Below are 16976 nucleotides of genomic sequence, written 5' to 3' on the forward strand. Positions count from 1 at the left end.
TGAAGCCTCATCAGAAATGGTCTCAGTGGAAGGGTGGCTGTCAAGAAGCCATTTTTAAGGAAGGGAAGCAGGGAGAAAAGCCCAAGGCATGCCAGATTATACAAGAACTAGAACAGTTATGGATTGGCTTCACCAAAGCTTACACTTTAACATTATAGAAGCAGCGTGGGTCTTTGATGGAGACTGGTCCTACACAATAAATGTCTACTGCAGTTTTTCCACAACACCATAAATCTAAAACTAAAAATAAGTAAATTAATAAACAGAATTAAATAGAAAATAAAATGTGAAGTAAATAAATAAAAATAATAAATCCAAAGGTCAACAAATGAAACAGCAGGTAAGTATTCATTTGTTACATTTTATGATATAATTAGAGCCTACCTTTTTATTGTCATTCTAATGCATTCAATTGCAGTTATTCATTTGTTTTGGCACTTCTGAGCCTCCGTAGAGTGTAGAATACAAAATAACATCGTAAAAAGACTTCCATCAGATTTCATGGAGGTGGTTTTACGTGGGCCTGCGCCCCAGAGAGCAGTTTCACTGTAAACACTTGTGTATCCGTGGAACGTGTGTGATTCACCGCTGAGCTGAGTGTGTAAAACTAAACCGACAGTCACCCCTGGGTGCACCCACCATGGAAAATCCAAAATGATGGGAGGAAAGCTAAGATGACAGCCAGGCTATATTTAACCCTGCTTGTATTGGTGTTCATTTGGCACAACTCTGCCAGAACCCTTAGCAGCCAAACCCAATGATAAAGGAAACATCTGAGCGAATTGTGCGTTTTATATCTCTGCACTGTAGCTTCAGGTTTGATGACTAGAATATTCAAAATGAGTCACAGATGGTAATTATTCACAGCTTGAAATCCTATGTGTAAGTAACCACTTTTAAAATAAGACCTCTTTAGTAGCTCTACTTAACTCTAAAGCTGATGTGACTCAGAGCTCCCTGCCTATCCATAAACCTGCGTCTCGCGTCCTGTGGGAAATGTATGGACGGCTGATAGCGCATCGCCTCATAAAACTGTGGCCAAGATCCAGGACTCCGATGAGTAACCCCTAAGGGTAGCAAAGACGAGCCACTGTGCTGTACACACATGTGAGTAACCGCTCTTGCATCACAAGCACTGTCATTCATCCATAAAATGGGAGAGATTACATCCGTCCGGGAGGAGGTGGTAAAATGGGCTTGATGGGAGGTACGGCGAGCCTCCCAAAACTCAATAATGCCAAACTCTCATCTGCTGGCTGGAGAGATAAGGACACCTAGATTGCAGAGGCACCACAGGTGTTTTCTTTTTTGAGAAAGGGTTATCTTGCATAATCCCATTCAGCTGTTGTGTGGTGTCTTTTCAGCCACAGTTACCAATATAAGAGTTACACGCAGCCACTGTAGTACCATTATTTTAATATACACAGCTGTATGCAATATTAGATAGTATTATTGACTGTTCGCTAATCCCCTCCTGTGTATAGTGAAAGTCTAGGGATATATTCTTTGTATATTGAACCGGTGCACACTGAGCTTTATTAAAAACCATTCTCGTCACTTGAAATGTGAGAAATGGATCATGGAGTGTTTTGGTCTGTTTTATCATAAGTTGCAAGCATTAGCGTGTTTAACTGCTTACAACCCGCAGTTGCTACCAGTATTACATTACATTGCTACATACAATATTATATGAGGTTACAGGATATCAATGTCTTATTTAAGACTACCACATCCCTGCTGTGTGGAATGACTTTAGAGGCATTAGCTTTGAACTTGGCATATCTCGGCATTAATGTGCCAAGTGTCCTTAAAAATATTTGAGGAAACTGGACAAGTGGAGGACAAAGGAAGAAGTGACAGGTCTAAAAGCTCCATACAGCAGATGACCAGTATCTGAAAGTCATATCCTTAAGAAATCCAGAAAACATCTAACACAGGACCTGAGCGATACACCTGACCCAGTCAAGAAGCTATTCTTGAGAAAAGAAAATAGGAAGGAACATTTGAGGTATGCCAAGTTACACAAATAGTGGATTGAAAATCAGTGGCAGCAGGTCTTGTGGAGTGAGTCTTTGTAATTCATGGTGGAAGCTCTGGGACAAAACAGCAAAAAAGAGCGCTGAAGAGTACTTAAAGACATTACAAGGGAGTCATACTAAAAACTGACTTTCAGGCGATGAAAACTAAGCTCTGTTTTTGTCTTACATTCTGTGCTTCCATGTATGTTTGCAGATGCTGCACATACAAAAAAAAATTAGGGGTGGCTCAAGACATTTGCACAGCACAGTGCTTTTTTTTCATGGCCAGCAGGGGGCAACTCCCCTGGTTGCAAAAGGAAGTCCAGTTATACAGAAGTCTATCTTAAAATGACCCTACTTCTCACTTGGTTTATGACTTTAGTGAACTCTTTCTCAATTAATATGCCATCTGAGTTGTCAGTTTCAGGCCTTAGTAAATGCAACATGGTGTTCACGTTGTAAATTATGGATGTAATTAGAATAGTATGAGTCAGAAAGCAGGTTGTGCTAAAGGCCAAAATGTACAACTCTAAGCATAAAACAGTGGTTAAAATCACAGTGCCCAAATGGAGCCGTCATTATATGAAATAGCATCGTCAATCTTTCTCTGACAAAAACAATTGATATTTTTTTTCTCATAACACTTATTCTACCAAGACTTGCTGTTTCCTGCAATACAGGAACGATGATCAGCTTTGGTAGAAAGTGGCTTTTCGCTCGGGTAGCTAAGCACAGTATATATAGCAATCAAGTCCATATATATAAGACCCATTTTAGAAGGTTATTATGAGTGAGCTGTAAAGATCGAAAAGTCAACTAGAGATGGATTTTGAACTCTGGAATCTGACATCTCACTTATATTCGTTCTACACTGTCTGTGCCATTACTAAGCTTTTATCTTTGACCTTCTTTGGACCTGTGAACTTAATAACAGAGGAGTCTGCGTACTGAAGCTGAGTTGGGGGAAGAAAAGGGAGAAAAAGGAACTCCCACAGAAAATCTAAAGGGATCAAAATGGCAGTTCTGCCAAGTTACTTGCAGCAACTTGAAGCTTTGTTGCGTTAGTTCTGTTAGTGAAGCTCGGATTTCATTCATAAAAATATTCAAAAGGACATATACTGCTGTTTGAGATATACGGAGGCTGTGTATCCTCTTTATGAGATATGTTGGAAGCAGTATTTATTTCCTGCGCACAGCCCTCCCTCGCTGTTTTTCTCATCCCGGCACTCCAGCTCTTCTCAGCAGGGGAGTAATAATGGACACCCACTCCATTAGAAGCCTGTTACCTTTTCACTCATGTCTCTGCCATCTATTTATTCTGCTGCTTTTCTCCCTCTCACTCTGTTTGCGCTGTTTTCTCTCTATATTCATGTCAGCTGCCATGGACAGTCAGGTCCTCATTCCCCTAAATTGGATAAAAGATTAAGAGAGCTAAGGTTGTTCAGTTTGTGCTACTGTGAAAAATCTCATAAAGTTTGAACTTTTTTTTCTTTTAATTTTGCTTTTTCCAGAGCTGCTCTCTCATGAGAAATCCTAAAGCATTATAAAGACTTTGTGCATATGGGACCCAGAGATGAATCCAGATTATCAGATCAAGTAGTGTTTCAACAACTAATTATAGGCTCCAGTTCAAGCTCTTACTACTTATTCATGCCAATGCACAGCTCTAGGGTTCAGTAGCTGGAGGATGATGTTGTTATCCTCAGGCAAAAGCCTGCCTCATTTGCATCTCGGAGATTATCGTGCTTATTTGTTTTTCATGTGTTTTTCAAGCAGCCTGTTGTCTTAAGTGATAAATGACTCTAAGTGGTCTTTTTTTTTCTTCCTCGTGCGCCGAGATCGGAGAACATTTAACGTCATTAAGCCGCCTTCCCATGTGTAACCACAATTTTCAACAATCTGCTCTACATTTTTCACACCGCGAACAGTAGCAGTAAGTTTATTAACGCACAAATCTAACCTTTTCACTTTAATTCATCTATAGCTGCAAGAAAAAGTTTGAGATTTGTGGTAGTTTTGCATAAATGTTTAAAACAGAATTTCACAAAAATCCTAAAGGATGAAGTCCATTCAGTTAAAAAACAAATGAAAATAAAGGAAGAGTTATTGATTTCTTAAGGAAAATGATAAAAACTATCTCTGTAAATGAAATCTTTGATTTCATTATCTCATGTGACCCCTCCCCCATCTGCTGCACTAACAGCAACTTGACATTCTAGGTGATACAGCTCAAGATATTAATTTCAGTGAGTTTAGTGGCATAATCGTGTAACTTCAGGAGTGAATTTGTGATTAACACAAACTGTGAAAGGTTTACCTGACATTTCCATGTTAATTAATGCTGTATTGCCAAAGTGCTCCTAGCAGGTTGTTTTCAAGATACCCAACAGAAAAATTGTCTCACAGTGTGTGTAAGCAACACATCAATTTAATGATAAGAACTACAGATGTAATTAGATGCAGCCTATGAACTTATACATTCTGGATTGTTTTACCAGTTTTGACTAGGAGTATCGTTTGCTTTTCTGGACATCACCCTCTGCTCATTGATGTTGGTGTTGTACAGCCTCCAATGAGCAACTGATTGACACAGGGCTCTTAGAGGATAGCAACTGGTCAGTTTACAAAGTAGACCCAGTCTGAAGAACAATAAAATGTACATTTAACTTCAAGTTGTATTCAGTAAGATTTGAAACATGAGACTGAGAGCATTTACAAAGGTCATGAAGAAAAGCAGAAGATTGTCAGTGAGTTTCTTCACCAGCATTTAGTAGACACCCCTCAGCAAAACGTATCAGTTTCAAAAGGCTGTTAAAAAAAAGAGGCTTTGGAGATGAAGTTGGAGTCTTTCAGAGTTTATTCCTCCAAAAAGGAATAAACCCAAATGTTTGCTTGCAGCGACTGCTTTTGAAAAACTTTATACCAGCTTTTTTTTTTATTCCCGTAGCACTAAGTCTGCCTTCTTAATAACAACAACAAAAAATCACTTCACAGGTTCCTTGGAAACAACTGGGTGTCAAATTTCCCAAAGTTTCCATTACAGAAGATGCCAGCCACTTTTTATTGGTGTCATGTGCTTGTTTTAAGGCTTTCTTAAAACCTATTTTTATTCGCTATTAGTTCCACACAAGCCTATACATATTTTTTTTAAACTTAATTAATACAATAGTAGATTTTAAAACAGTGTTAATAATATAAACCTTAAACTATGTCACTATATCTCAGACGTTATAAATGCCAGTGTTTTCGTTTTCGTCCTGGTCGTGGAACACTGGATCAGCTCTTCATCCTCTCAAGGATACTTGACGGTGCATGGGAGTTTGCCCGACCAGTCTACATGTGTTTTGTGGACTTGGAGAAGGCATTCGACTGTGTCCCTTGGGGGGTCCTGTGGGGGGTGCTCCGGGAGTATGGGGTGTCTGGCCCATTGCTACGGGCCATTCAGTCCTTATACAGCTGTTGCAAGAGCTTGGTCCGGATAGCGGGCAATAAGTCAGATTCGTTCCTGGTGGGTGATGGGCTCCGCCAGGGCTGCCCTTTGTCACCGATTCTGTTTATAATTTTTATGGACAGAATTTCTAGGCGTAGCCATGTGGCGAAAGGCTCTCACTTGGGTGGTCTCAGAGTCTCATATCTGCTTTTCGCAGATGATGTGGTTCTGTTAGCTTCATCGGGTGATGGCCTCCAGCTCACCTTGGAACGGTTCGCAGCCAAGTGTGAAGCAGCGGGAATGAGAATCAGCACCTCCAAATCTGAGGCCATGGTCCTCAGCCGGAAAAGAGTGGAGTGCCTAATCCGGGTCAGGGACGAGTTCCTGCCCCAAGTGGAGGAGTTTCAGAATCTCGGGGTGAGCGGGAGATCGACAGACAGAATGGTGCGGCGGCTGCAGTGATGCGGGCGTTGTACCGGTCTGTTGTGGTGAAGAGAGAGCTGAGTGTAAAAGTGAAGCTCTCAATTTACCGGTCGATCTACGTCCCTACCCTCACCTATGGTCACGAGCTGTGGGTAGTGACCAAAAGAACGAGATCACGGATGCAAGCGGCGGAAATGGGCTTCCTCCGAAGGGTGGCTGGCCTCTCCCTTAGAGATAGGGTGCTCCTCCACATCGAAAGGAGCCAGTTGAGGTGGTTCGGGCATCTGCCAAGGATGCCTCCTGGGTGAGGTGTTTCGGGCATGTCCCATCGGGAGGATGCCCCGGGGCAGACCCAGGACACGCTGTAGAGATTATATCTCTCGGCTGGCCTGGGAACGCCTGGGTGTTCCCCTGGACAAGCTGAACACCAGCTTTATTGCCTAAGCTGGTGTTCCAGCTTAGGCAATAAAGTATTCTCTTTTGTCTCTCGATGAAGCTGCTGATCCGTAAGGCGCACTTTGATGATGAGTTGAACGTTGCGGCCCGAGACGAAGCCCCAAGATTCACAGCGTGGTCGTCGTCCTTCTCCAATCAATGAAGTGGCTGGGGAGAGGGAGGTCTGGGCTTCTCTGCTTGGACTGCTGCCCCCGTGACCCAGCCCCGGATAAGCAGAAGAAAATGGATGGATGGATAGAGATTTAAGTAAACCCATACAGCCCCAATTATATATTTAAATGGCTTTGTTGGTAAATGCCGTAATTACAAAAATCTGGCTGGTCACTGCATACAGCGTGATGTAATATAGCATTATTTCTAACAGTAAGTGCAGAATGTTTTGGGTACCTTCAACAGCTGACTTACTGTCTTGCTGACTTGCTGCTACCAGAGTATTACTGAACAGATTGTTACCCTAAGAGGTGTAAATGACTGCATTTTTCTACATTTCTATTTTTTTCTGAACTTACAAAGGCTAACCTGTGCAGAAAGGTTAAATACTAACCATATTTGAATTTTTGATCCTTTGTGTCTTGCTAAAAATTACAATGGAAGTGATTGCAGTCTTTGGCTGCTCGTAGTTTGGGCTCATGAAGCTCTTAAATGTTGAATTCAGGAGCCTCACTCTGTCCTTTTAATCTGTCAGTTAAACCAAAAAAACCCTGATACTTATCTGACAATTCAAAAGGCTTCCTGCCATCGTGTCAGTTAAAGCACATGCCCAAAGAAAGACACAAACTCTCCTCTTTTCCAGTTTGGTCTTAATAGCTATGTGGAGAACATAAACAAATTAGGACGAGTGGCATCACATCATAAATGAAAGCGGTGGGTGGTTTGATATTTTCAGACACACACTCCACCTGATTGCCAGATGAGGACGGGCGAAGCAGACCATTTGGGTGCCACTTGAGGTGGCATTTGGACAGATGACAATGGGGCTCTCGAAAGGGGAAGGTTAACTGAGTGATATAAACACACTGGACTCTGATGGTGAACTATATCAGTATTTTTGTATTTTGAATGGATCAAATGACTAGATTTATTTTAAAGGGTTGTCTCATAATAACAAGCACACAAATAATGATCACCCTGAGCTCTGCAGGGCATTTTGCTGTCTTTTAAATTTTTTGTTTTTGTTTTTAAGGCCTCCGGCTATAGAGTACACAAACAGCCTATGGGCTCATGGCGTCCTGGATGTCACAAAGATGAAAGCTTTACAAAAGAATCACTCTTAGTCTGACGAAGATTCAGTGTGGACATCAAGTCTACAATAAAAAAATGTTTCATAGCTGCCAATAAGACCATTTATTAAGAATTTTCCCTATGCTAACATGTCTGCATTAGCCTTACCATAGCTCATTAGCTAGCTACAAGATAGCAGATCATTATAGGCCAACTAGCTCAACTTTATCAATGCTCCAAATGTCATTGTTTATTTTTTAGTTTCCTGTTTATGATTCCAAAGTTATACAATGCTGTATGTGTTTTTTTCTATAAATAAGTCAGAACAGCATACATAGTTAGATATAAGCAATCAAACCTTTTGATGATCTCCAACTTTGCTAAAGTTTACAAAGGTTGTTAACAGCTGGGAGAATAGCTACACTGATTGTTTCATTGAAGCTGAGAGAAATTGGAATCCTTTTCACTGTCAGTGGTGCCTCAGCATGTGTTTATTCTTGTGAACCGAAAGAGCATTTGGACCTGGAAATCATGAATAAAATCAGATGTTACAAGAAGATACATTGGGCTAAACATTATGCAACAGTTCTCTAAATTTGCGAAATCCAGTCCAGCTCACTGGACCCAAACTCAAAAGCTGTGCTGGTTTCTAAAGACAGAAGCAATTAGTTATTTCAAAATTTAAGCACAAAAAATAGGACATTTTTCAGTGTTAGATATTGATGAAATTGGCATTAAAATGTGCATTTCGAACATCAGTAAATCAGTTTCTGCACGTGATTTAGTTCCCACCACCTGAGTTCCCATCTCTCACATGTAGTCTTGTCACTGAGAGCACTTTTTTTTTCTGCTAAAACCCAGTTTCTGCTGGTACAATGCATTTGTGAATCTGGCCCATGGAGTCAACAGGTGGCTATAAAGCAAGAGTCCATGTAGCCACTGCAAGCTGCTTTGCAACCCACTTCTGTTTCAGATTTAATCAATGTCAAGCCTGTTGGCATTGTTGCCTTGTCCCTTCTATATTGTTCTCTAAAACTTAGACTTTTTGTGCACATGGAAGGACGGGGAACTCCCAGAACTAAGTCGCACTGCCAAATATAAATTGCTGCAGAAGAAATAACAATGTTCTTTGACTGAAGCGATCATGACTGGATTCTAATCTTGAGAACAATTTGTAACGTAACTTTTTCTTTTTTTTAGATCCATATGTGAAAATCCACCTGATGCAAAATGGTAAGAGGCTGAAGAAGAAGAAGACGACAATCAAGAAGAACACCCTCAACCCTTACTACAACGAGTCCTTTAGCTTCGAAGTCCCATTTGAACAAATCCAGGTACATTTTTCATCTGTTTGCAAAACATTCATAAAACTCTGAAATCATGTTTTCTACGGGGCAGAGTGCTATATCACTGGGTAAAACTGAACTATAAAAACCAGCAGCAAACATTTGGTTGCATATAAGCCATTGCTAAGTGGGAGCTCATTTACCAAATAATCAGTTTAGAGGCTTTTCATCATAACAGAATAATGAGAGGCGCTTCACTTAAAATTAGCTGGGTTTTGCAATTTGACAAGCCAATTGCTCTACGGATGTGATTGTCTGCACTTTGTTACTGCCCATAGCATGGATCTTGGTGCTGTTTGTAGCATATATCACAATGATTAGCATTCATCAGCATCATTATTTACATTTAACCAAGTATGCTGCAATAATTAGAGCAATAGAAAAATAGATGCTGTAGCTGTGATTCCAGAAGAAAAGGAAGCACAGATGCTTTTCCAGGACATTATGGGGAAAAAAAGGATAAAGGATACATAACCTGTGCCAGAAAGGGATAGCAACAAACAAGATTTTCTCTTCAGGCAATACAGTAATTAAGTCAAATTGATTAAGGCTGCCACATTTAAAAAATCACAGGTTTGGTACAGCGTGCCTCAGATTTAATTTAAACACCGCTGATCCCAATCAACCCCATCCAAACATGGCCTTATTTAGCGCTGCTGATGCCGGTATGTTGGCTAAATTTACATTTCTCATCTCATCAACAAGAACCAGGTTGATTATTAAATAATTGGTAAAATGCAAAATTGTCATTGGTTAGATTTTTCGAGCAGTAAAAAGCAACAAGAGAATTAAATGCACTTAAAAGGCTTAATTTGACCGTAGACAAACAGTTAAAGTCCAGCTACCTAAGAGCTAAATGCTAAACTAATGATCTGTTTAAAGAAGCCTGTCATCACCGACAGCTCTTTAGGCCTCTGGCTGTATTGCATCTGATTTGAAATGAAGACACTCAGAACTGGGAAGACTTTTAATTAATTTTAATTTCCACCAATACAGTTTAATTTGCTAATCAAGTTCTCAAGCACAATTCTTAAATTACACAGACATATAGAAGTCTGCAAATTAACCACTTTTATCAGCGGAGGCAAAGCGTTGGCTTTGACGCCAACCTGACCCAGGGACTTTCTAAGTAAATAATCGAAAGATTTTAATTGTCTCAGAGGTTGTGTGGGAATTACAAGCAGTGTTTTTAATTGGTCTATCTTGTAACAAAAACGGAAGGTTAGTTATTGACTCGTGTTATTTCGCAGCATCCTTAGCCCACACGCAATTAGCTGTGCAGACACCATTTGAGATGTACACATGCTCTCCTTATAGTCAGTGAGCCCATTTGACATCAAACTCTAGCTTGTGCAGTTTTTTCTAACATTTCTATATTTGACTTGAGCATAGAACTGCACAAATAGGGGAAAAAACAGTCACTTATGTGTTTGTGTTGAATTGATAAAAAACTGATAACAATATATTTCAAATTCTGGCCTCTGAACATCTGGAGATGGTAAAGTGAATTAAAAGGCAAATAAATGTTTTAATGTTCATGACATGATTTTTTTTTCTTGTATTCAATCTTCATATTTCATTCTATGAAAGCTATTAAGCTCGTTTCGAAAACTGCTGAGCTGTTGTTTAAATGGTTGTCACTAATATGATTATTATTGGCAAATCAGTCACAGCAAGGAAAAAACAGTACTGGCTGGTCAGTGATGAATAACACGAAGGTCTGCTAATTTTCCTTTGAAGAAAGCCGTGTTTGAATGACCAATTTAAAGCTGAAGTGTCCCTTTAAAAACCCACTAACCCCAACTGGCCATCTGGGAGCCTTATTCAGTATTTCATTACATGGCGTATTAGGCATGCTCTTTTAGAACAGCGGCTCAGAGCTCATGCAGGTGGCGGTAGTTCCATCTCAGTCTGCCAGTGGATCGAAACTTAATCAGGACGCTTTGTGCACTAATTCATATTCTCTGCCAGAGATTGACGCCCGGGTCACTCCTCTTTGCAGCGTCCCTTTGAATAAACACACAGTGAAGCTGAGTCTCAGACCTCTGAGTAATCACACATTCTGCTGTGCTTGGCGCAGAAAATAAGCCAAGCTTGATCGGGAATGTTTGTTACTGTTAATCAACACTAATGTCTCAAGGAGCACCTCATTCCCTGCATTACTATACCATTTAGAGAAATAATGAGGAACTGTTGGCGCTTAATACTCTAATACGTACATTAATCTACCCTACAACAAAGAACAAGAAACACCCACTGTATCAGAAGTCAAATATGGAAAATACTGCTCAAAAACACAAAGCACAAGTGAAAACCTCACAGAGAAGCATCAAACCTTTGTCCCTGATCATAACACATTATATGACATGTAATTGTCTTTCTTCAGATTGTATTTGGTGTTTTGAAGCTAGGGCTAGAGCTAAAAGTTATTAGAAAATGAATGTGAATCAATTTTTGAAACAAATAAAAAGCACAGAATTAAAAACTAAATCGTGTTTGCCTAACAAGACTCGAGCCTTTCAATTCTAAGACAAAACCATAGACTGTATATGAAAAATGGCAGCAGCGCTCCACGACAGCAGCTGTTGGTTTGTAAAGTTTGTACGATAGCAACTTTTCAGTAGCAAACAGCCATGTTCTAAAGCCCCACCTTCTTTTAATGACCTGTTGTTATCCTCTTTTATTAATCACTTAGTCACTAAATTAAACTTAGACATAACAATTGAGTCCAGGATAAAAATCATGCATAGAAGACCGAATGATGAGAAGGTAAAACTGGAGGGTTGCTGGTTAGTGATAATGACTCATTAGCTTGTTTAACAAGGTATAGATCTAATGAATGTTAATTTTGGCTAACAAAAACAGACACAAAACAAATAAGCTTGCATGAGAAAATTAATAGCTTAACGTTCAGTTGTTTATTATATCCATTAAAATGCAGCTTTAAGCCTGAACACAAGACATAAATGGTGAGTTATTTCATTATTATTGCAGCTTGTGAACATGAAAATTAGCCAAAGAGGCCAAAACGTGAACAAGGCTGTAAACATATATCAGTCTGTGGCAGCTGACTCACTTTTGTAGAAAGCCTCAAGTGGCTATTTGAGGAATTGCATTTTTTGGCCCGCTTCTGAAATATAAGTGAAATAAAGGGAGCAGAAATAATTCTGAGTAAGCTATAAAATGAAATCATGATTTCAGAATTGTTTTAAATTGAGCATTATTTTTTAAAAAGCTATTAATTGAAGCAAACATTAGTAGATGGAGTTTACACTCTTTTTTGTCTCCTTCTTTCTTCCTCTCTTCCCCCCTCTGCAGAAAGTGCAAGTTGTTATAACTGTTCTGGACTATGACAAGATCGGCAAGAACGATGCCATCGGCAAGGTCTTTGTGGGCCTCAACAGCACGGGGACGGAGCTGCGCCACTGGTCCGACATGCTGGCCAACCCCAGGAGACCCATCGCCCAGTGGCACGTGCTGAAGCCTGAGGAGGAGGTGGATGCTCAGCTCTCCGTCAAGAAATAGGCAGGGCTCTTTCAGTACCTGCCTTGTAGTACTCTTTAGCCAGTATGTGTAAATACCTCAGTGATATATGGGTCCATCCATGTAACTCCCTGTCCCACTTTACCCCCTCCCCCACCCGTCAACCTCTCCCAGATTCATCACTCCTAAGTTCACACACAGTCCTAATTGTTGAAGTGTCCTGCAACATCTGTTCTCTGCTTTTTTTCTATCAGGTTCTCGCTTTGATTCAGCAGTTTTTGATTTCCATCTCCAAGCCCTTAACCGCCCAGACCAAATGCCCCCTTCTTTTAAGCAATATGATCTGTATAGATAGCGCATGACTGAAAGAATTTATTGTACCACAGTTGTATATATAAGTATGCAGACATAAATGATTTCTAGTTTATGTGTTTGTATGTTGTTACCCGTTTCCTAATCTGTGTATATCTTGATGTTTTTAATAAGATGTTCTATTTTAAATTATGTAAATGCAGATATAGAGGAAAGCCAATATTATATATCCCAGGATTTAAAAATTCTACCTTATTACCTTATTGCATTCCAGAAAAAAAAGAATTCCAACCTGCAAGATGCTAGTGGAAATATATTCACATTGTAAAGGACTTTAAGTTCAGCAAAGGATCATTACTGAAAAGACAAACGGATGAATATATCCACACAAAACTCCAAAATACAAGGCCATTAACTACTATGGTTCTGTAGGATAAATTATGCTGCTGGAAATTATACAAGCACATGATTTCTTATGACTTTTTGTACCTATTTCTTAATCCGAGGACCTACATGTTTTAGCTTGAGGCACACTTGTTACCACTTAGCATTTCATTTTTTCCTTGTTTGGCAGTTCCATCTGAAATAGGTCCTCAAGTTAAAGGCTAGTTTTCTTTTCCAACAATAGAAGTGATTGCCTCCAAGAAACACCCCTTTAGAAACAACCCCCATGTGGAAAAAAAGCACCAAGCTGTAGCCATTGTGTCCTTAAACTCGTTTAACAATATTTTATTAACTGCTTACTTTAAACAGCCTTGTCGTCGCTGGAGGTGTATCGCGTTTAGGCTGGGGTCCGACATTTGTGAGGGAGTTTAAAAAGAAAAAAGGGGGGCGGGTGGGGGTCGCGCTCTGGGCTCTGGTTTTAAGAGGACTATTTTTTAGATTAATTCAGCGTCTTGACTATTTTTAGTAAAGTGCATGGTTTTTTTTACGATCTTTACTAAAGGCTGGGACGGGAGGGAGGGGGGATCTACTGACACCAGGGGAGGCTCTTCTGATAGGATCCCCTTGCCTTCAATCAGAGGAGAGGACAAAAAAAAGAAATCAAGAGTAATGTTTAAACTTTGTGTCAATGTGACATTGACAGAGGTGAAGCGAGTTTAGTCTAAACACTGCCATTTTCGGGGAGGTGACTTTATGTAGAGACCCTCTCTTCATGCACACTCCCACTTGCTAGTGGTTGTAGCTTTGGTTTATTGGGAACAATGTCTTTGGCTGCAGTGGTGCCCTGAATCGCAGTCTTTGCTTTGCGTTGCCTTCTCACAGTGACAATAGAGCTAGCCATGTTTTACTGCCAATTTTAACTTTTATGTGGCTGCTATTTTGCACTGGATGTCTTTGAACTAGCTTGTTGACTTCTTTAGAAACCATTTTTGGACGATTGTTGGCCGGCTTTATTTCAGGACACCTGCAGGAGGGGAGGGGCAGGGGGCGGAGCCAGAGATCCTCCTGCTTGATTGGATTAATTAAATACAAAAAAACCCAACAAAAAAACAGAAAAAAAGAAAGAAAGCAATGATGACAAATCACGTTTCAGCCAACAGCAATTGCATCAGTTTTGTTTTCTTGTTGGCACAGGACTACACCAGGGGAGCACGAAATAACCGTAAAAGTTAATGGTCTGCGTAGGCTATTAGTTCATTATGTCCTTTACTACGGGTCCAATTAGGAAAGGAGTAAGTTGTAATCCATGAAAACCATGAAGTCTCTTATCTTGGAGGAACCTCTTGCATATACTCGATGCTAGCTTCAGGAGGACTTTCTAAATGTTTTCAATGTTATTGTGTAGTTGATAGCACTATTATGAAAAAGCTACTTGTCATTCCATAGGAGTCTTCTGAGGACTGCTTTGTGTATCACTGTGACTGCCGTGTGTGCTTAGAGATGTAGACTTATCAGTAGGTAGCGAAACCAGTCTGTTCTGTAGTGATGTCGTAGCGTTTAATGCCATTTTTTCCCTTCTACACGCAAAGAGAGAACAAGAGAGAGAGAGAGAGCGTGGCGTCGCCTGACTTCACGCAACCAAAAAAAAGAAAAGGAAAAAAAAAAGGAGGCTTTTATCTGAGCGCGAGCGGGTTGCTTCACACAGCATTTTGTTGAGCACTGTGCAATACTTGTATGTTCATCCCATAGTGTTAACGTGGGTGGCGTTGCCCGAGAAAAGAGATTATAACCCTTCGAGGATGAATCCAGTCCAGAGAGATGTTTTCTCCTTTCCAGTGAAATGGTTAGGACACAGCACACTTAGATTCAGCTTATAGTTTGGAGCTTGACACCTGCTGACCTCTGTTTAGGGTTCCCTCCCTTTTCCGCAGGTTCATTTTCTCTTCTTGCACACAGTTCCAGCATCAGAAGTTTCAGGGAGTCTTCGTTAAATACCAAACAAGATTCTGCATTTAGATATCCCCTTAAAAATGCCATGTATATATTTACATAATCGTGTCAAAGAAAATGTATATCTAGAATAAATATAAAGTGACCTGAATGATTATTCAGCCGCAAAATATCGCTTTTATCCAGATGCTATATCTCATCATCGTTAATCCATTTTCATTACAGTTATTTTATTTATGTATTTTTATTTTTTATTTTTTTATCTTCCCTGTTGATTCAAAACCCCTTTTCTATTTGAGATGAAAACTCTGAATGTACAGTGAGGACCGTGTTGGTGTAGATTACTTTAATTGTGAGATTAGATGTACTTTGCACTTTTTGTTGTTTAAAAGAACATATTTTTAATATTTTTTCAGCTATTATGGATTCATTTCATATTCCTATGGGGTAAAAACAAACAAACAACCTCCCCTGTGATAGCATTCCAATATCACTGAGCATACTTTAATACAGCTGTATTCCCAATCCCTCTTCAGCTGGGGGAGCTCTTTTATTTGACATGTTTTCCATATATAGATCCATGAATTCCAGTACAGCTTCAGATTTAAATAATAAAAAAATATATTAAAGTAAAAGGTGCAGTCTTTGCAAAAATGGCCCAAGCAATTTGACATGAATACTAATGCAGAAAGGTTGCACCAAAGGAATTATCCAATCAAAGCTGAGAGAAAATCAAACCGAATTATATGAAAATATAACAAGTGCACGAACGTATCAGGGAATTCAGTAAATGGGCAGCATTGCAAAACCCATCGGATTGTGAGGCGTGTGGAGGAAACTACAAAGCAAAAGCCATTACCTGCGCTGCAGCGCAATGCTCCAGTTACTGCGATTCCCCACCAAAAAAAGTGCGCACGCCTAATCACCCCCCACACCCACACCCTAAATTCAAGCTCTCTTCTGTGTGACAAGGAACTGAAGAATCTCTCCAGTGACACCGACAAAAAGCCACACTGACCTTTCAAAAACAAAGCTGTGTAAAGTATTAGAATCTGATGCTGTAGAAAGATCCTAGTTGCCTTTGTGTATATCAACTGCCTGCTTGAGTATTTTGTGTGTGGAAATTTTCTCTGTAATCTTGTAGAACTGTTCGGGGTGTTTTTTCCTGCCATATCGCTCGCAGTGACGGCGAGCCTGCTGACGGTTATATTTGCTGTGTATACCTTCATTTTTTGATGAGGTGTTTTCCAGTTTTGTTTCACTTTGTGTAGTGATTCACTCTGTGGAGTTTTCTGACTGTTGTTATATAACTTCATATACACAAATGATCAATAAAAATGTTTTATTTCCTGTTGATACAGAAGCCTTTCATGTCGTGTTTTCGTTCGGGATGCACGCAGCGGAGCAAAACTGTCACGACACCGTTGGTATTGATTGCCACGAGTGTGACTCACTGCTCATGCAAGAAACTGTGTTCACTTCAGAAAGAAAGGCGTCTGCATGCTTGACGTGCATGACAAATTCCTATTTTAATGATGGCACTTTGAATCAGACACAGCAGCCTGTTAAAAAGGTCACTACTGCCATCTGAAGGACACACAGGGGAACACCACTGTAGCAGCACAGATGTAAAAAAAACAAAACAAAGAAAAGATTGTCTCTTTCTTTCTTTTTTTTTTCCATTTTGCCTCGGGCACAGATCAATTTCTATTAGTGAATATTTACTTATGTGCAGCAGAGCCACAGAATGGGGACAAGAGTTTGTCCTCCACTGAAATATGATGTCACATCGATGTGATGCTCGGATGGTAATGAATGCTGAGAGTGGAGATTTATAGATCTCAGGCTGCTGCTGCTGCTCTAAAATCAAGCTCATTTGGATGTTGAGAGTAAAACATGTCCCATGAAATTTTTACTGTAGCACGGTGCTGTCATTTTCAATTGAAACCGCGA

The 16976-nt window shown here is 40.0% G+C and overlaps 1 protein-coding gene across 5 annotated transcripts in view; it reads left to right on the forward strand.

Annotated features, from left to right (window-relative positions):
- syt1a (synaptotagmin Ia) overlaps positions 1 to 16381 on the forward strand; it is a 207151-nt gene extending 190770 nt beyond the window's left edge. For 3 of the 5 annotated variants that reach the window (XM_019347152.2, XM_019347151.2, XM_019347150.2), the window contains exons 9-10: positions 8749 to 8882; positions 12213 to 12419. In XM_019347152.2, coding sequence (XP_019202697.1) covers positions 8749 to 8882; positions 12213 to 12419 — 341 coding nt within the window. Of the gene's footprint in view, positions 1 to 8748; positions 8883 to 12212 lie in introns of all 5 variants that reach the window. The other 2 variants (XM_013275640.3, XM_019347153.2) reach the window with 1 other exon arrangement.
- The last annotated feature ends 595 nt before the right edge of the window (positions 16382 to 16976 follow it).

This window comes from Oreochromis niloticus, linkage group LG17 (assembly GCF_001858045.2).
Source record: "Oreochromis niloticus isolate F11D_XX linkage group LG17, O_niloticus_UMD_NMBU, whole genome shotgun sequence".
Taxonomy (NCBI): domain Eukaryota; kingdom Metazoa; phylum Chordata; class Actinopteri; order Cichliformes; family Cichlidae; genus Oreochromis; species Oreochromis niloticus.